The 4,407-nt window shown below is 41.1% G+C and overlaps 1 protein-coding gene across 1 annotated transcript; it reads left to right on the forward strand.

Annotated features, from left to right (window-relative positions):
- Positions 1-3,907, forward strand: LOC131334663 (F-box protein At1g55000). The gene is made up of 2 exons (XM_058369795.1): positions 1-464; positions 3,029-3,907. The coding sequence occupies exons 1-2, from the start codon at positions 48-50 to the stop codon at positions 3,398-3,400; spliced, it is 789 nt and encodes a 262-aa protein (XP_058225778.1). The 5' UTR covers positions 1-47; the 3' UTR covers positions 3,401-3,907.
- Positions 3,908-4,407: the final 500 nt, after the last annotated feature.

Raw genomic sequence — 4,407 nt, forward strand, 5'->3', positions numbered from 1 at the left:
AAATTGACGTCTGACTGGCATTATCATTATTACTAAACTAAAATGGAATGTTGTGGCAACAAAGACGAGAAAACGACCACATCATCCAACCGCTCCCCGCCCCCGCCTCCCTGCATCTCGAAACACCCCCACCCAAACACGGCAGCGACGTCGCCGTCCTATCTCCGATGGATTACGATTTCGAAGCCCTAGCATGCAAGGACGTCCTCCGGACCATATTCGAGGCCCTCCCTCTGGCCGACCTAGCCCGGGCCGCCTGCGTGTGCCGGCTGTGGTTCTTGTTGGCTTCCGATCGCGAGCTGCAGACGAGGGCCTTCAGATCGCCGTGGAAGCTGAAGGAGGTGGTCGGAAACCCCAGCTCCGCTGCATTCTGGAGAGAAAATGGTCTCGGCCGGTTCGCGATTTCGCACCTGTTGGTTCGCGGGGACTCTGTGGCCAGCCTCGCCGTCAAATACTCCGTTCAGGTATACTTACTCTCTCTCCCTTGACAAATTGTTGTCTTGATTCGTTATAAATTGGAAAGGTGAGGAAATTAACCCCAAGGATGGCCTGGTGGTCAAGATGTGGGACTTGTTTGTTTGCTCTCTTAATGATCTAATCAAATCCCTTGGGTCCGTTCATACGAAGTTTTTCTCTGGCTTTAATTTGGGCCCGCTTGTTGACGTTGGGATTGGTCGGGTGTGCAGAAACTGGCCCGGACACCTTAGCGTTGTAAAAAAGGAACTTTCTTGATATTTGGATTGCAGAATTCCTTAGAAAGTAAGAAAATTCAGTTCCAAGAAATCATATCTTCTACAAAACGTGTACTTAGGCACTGTTCTTATTGTTTTGGTATTATTTTTGTTATTTTTGAATTGTTCTTAGATTCACGTTAACCTTTTTGGATTGACCATTTGTTTTGACGGAAGGATTTTGAAAAGTAAATTAGTGAACGGAGTGGCTTTTGAAAGAGGTTAAAACTAAGTTTTAGCTTTTGGACTGCTCTTATCCAACTTGAAGCAGTTCAGTTAGCATGGCAATTAAGTTGAGTATGGAAAGGACAAATATTTGTTCTCAAACTCAACTAAAGAAACCTCCTATGTTCCAATTGCTTTGGTTGTCAATCCATTTCCTTCAATGGTATTAAGAGCAAATTCTATCATCAAATGTGAGGGAATTACTCCATTCTCACCTTCTCAACCCCTATTGTGTCAATGCTTCGGTTGTCAATCCATTTCCGTTTTCGATGTTTAAAATTAACTATACATGTTGTGGCATCAACCGATTTAGCCTAAAACCCTTAGTATCTCAATCTTATCTCCAAAATTCAACTTTGAGGTTTACTCCACATCATCAATCAACTGTTGAAGCTGTTTTTGTACAAGTAGCATACAGGATTCAAGTGAGTTTGCTGTACCTAGTATATCATCAAGGAACAATTTGAAGCTATTTTATGTACTAGTAACAAATACCAAGAGATACACTGTAAGTAAGAGCAATCTATAATGGGCTGTGTTGTAAAAATCCGATGATACGCGATACATACCTTACGGCTCGGTGCGTTTAGAGGTAAATCAACACGTATCTCTGAACGTGTCTTATAAACAAATCTTACAGTAACACATACAATAATATACATATCGAACTGTATGGTTTGTTAAGAGCTAAACCTGTTACTTATCTCCTTACCTATCTTATGTAGTTATGTTTAAGTAAATATTCTTGCACGAATATGTGATCTTTTTCTTTGCAGAAATGTTACACAGTTGAAGTGCGAAATTTGCATCATGAAAGTTTTTATTCAATCGGTGCCATTAATTTTGTGAGCTCTTCGTTCTAAGTTTTTATTGATATGTGCAATAAAATTTACTATTCTGTATTGGGCATAACTTGTATTTACGCTTGTTAACGCCTCTTGTGATACTTGATTTGTAACCCAACATGATACATATAGTTAAGAAAATGATACTAGATAGTCGATACTTACCCCGTTTTCACAACCTTTGATATTACTTGCTGTTCCTTATGTTGTCTTAAGCCTGTATGCTTCACTCATACAGTCATTGCCCCTATTTTGGTTTATTTTGCTTATTTAGTATCTAAGTCCAAAGCAGTAGTTAATGCTGTCACAACTGACCCACAAGTGTGTTGCTTTATGGATGAGTAAACCTATGAGGATGGGATCTGTGTAACTGTGCTTTCTCCATAACACTGGTTATTGGTAGAGAGTTACCAAGACACTTTTCCTCCAATGGTCTTGACACTAATTGAATCTAGAGAAGGAGCACAGTGATGTTGGAAATCACAAAGAAAGAATTATTCTTATTCATTGTAATTTCAACTTTGTTCTATGTTACTACTTGTAAAATGTGTAGCAGCGACCCTTCAAGCGTGCCTTGCGCCTTACATAAGGCTCACAGCCTCACGCATTGGGCTCATTAAGTCTAAAGTTTCGGAAACCTCAGAACTACTAGCTCTCATGTGGAGCCAGTATTCAGTTGTCGTCCATGTGATTTATGAACCATGGAACCCCATGCCTCTATTTCCTCTGGAAACCTATCATCTTTATTGGTATAGCAAGTCGTCCCATTTTTTCCCCTCTTCTTGTGAGCACAAGTCCCCGTGCATTTGTGTAGGCCTTCTCAAAATATTATACCTCCTTCCCCTTTGACCTCTTAAGAAATTCTCTCTTTTGTAGCTGCTATGAGCACCTTGTTTGAAGTCTGTAACCTCTTCTAAAAAAAAAAAAAGCATTTATGAACCTGAAAGGACCAAACACTGTTGCAGCCCCAGAGCTGTTGTGTGAGATATACATTATATATTGTCTGAGAAATATCTGCCCTGGTTGCTCAGTGGGCCGAATGTTGAGTTAAGCTACTTCTATTGGTATCTAGTTGCCTTTTCACTTTTGTTTCTTGAAATCATGTTCTCTTCGAATTGTGCGAGGCTTTTTTTTTTTTTCGAACCCTAAAATTAAATGACCTCTTTCCTTGGTTGTTAATTTGGAGGCAGGCATGGCATTTAAAGTTACTGTTTCCTTTATCTGTAGGTTATGGATATAAAACGCTTGAACAATATGATGAGCGATCACGGCATATACTCAAGGGAAAGGTTGCTAATCCCTGTGAGCAACCCAGACCTTCTGATTGGGGGCACCTGCTACATTGAGCTGGATGCCTATGCTAAGAGGGAAGTGGCGGTTATCTATCTCGAGGGTGGCCCTGACCCGAAGGTCAACTGTCCCAACAGGGCATCCTCTGATCAAGGCAAGAGAAGGATCATTGACTCGCTGAAGAGGAGCATGCAGGTTGATGATGGAACTGCTCAATATTACTTATCAATTTCAGACGGCGACCCCCGTGCTGCACTTATGGAATTCTCGGAGGATCTGAGGTGGGAGAGGCAGGCTGGATTGGCCTAGAATGGGAGTACAATCAAACAGTAAGGCTCTGTTTGCTTGACCAAAGTATTGGTGAAGTTATATTCTCGCATTGGATACGTAGTCTATTAGTATATATTTTGATCTTGTAATGCATGCCATGTGGGATATCATGTCTGAAGCGTATATAATCCTTGATGCAAATTTCCAATCCAAAGATAGGAATATGTGGTCCCTTTAGATTTATGGTCCAATCAGATGTTTTAACTGGACAAATGAGGCCTTACTGGAGAAGCTTGGACTTGTTTGATATTGCTGAAACACGGTGAAGGAAGCTGGGGGAATACTATTAATGTACCGGAACTCTCTTGTGCATCTCCATTCTGTAGTGTATAACTTACCCGTGGAAGAATTATAGTATATCATTTGGTTGTATGCTACCCATTAAGCTGGATTAAGTTCAAATTTCTGGCACTCCTTCTGTTCTGTTGTAAAACCTGAGATGCAACTTTTTAATCAGTTAAATTTCGAGAGACTGATCTTTGTCAAGAACTGCTTTGTGGAATTATCAGTTGGTGTGTTGGATTGAACTCCTGTGGTTAATAGTAACTTTCAATCCACTCTGTTGTGTTCGCACCGGAAACTCTTCTAGGAGAAATTCAAATCCGTTCGCTTCGGATATTAATCGGTCTTGGTTTGACATGGTTTACGCGTTACTGGTTCCTGCCCCATTTATTTGTTCTGTTGGTTACGAAGAAAACCCCAAGGCAAGGGCGCTTTGGACCCGCCTCGCTGCAGAGTAAATCAGAATGCTTGCAACTAGGCATGAGCAATCAAGTCGTTGCGTGTAGGGACAGAGAACAGAATCCCCGATTTATTGTTGATTGCATTTGACGAAATGGCTGAGCTAGTTGGATGGGTCGACTACCTCAGTCTCTATTTAATAATAGGAGGATAATTTAAGATCGCTCAAAATTCCAACCCCATGCCGTGCAGGACTCAGTTTCCCACTGTGATGATTTACAATGGCAAATATACATGTTTATATG

The sequence above is a fragment of the Rhododendron vialii genome, chromosome 7a (genome assembly GCF_030253575.1).
Source record: "Rhododendron vialii isolate Sample 1 chromosome 7a, ASM3025357v1".
NCBI lineage: Eukaryota > Viridiplantae > Streptophyta > Magnoliopsida > Ericales > Ericaceae > Rhododendron > Rhododendron vialii.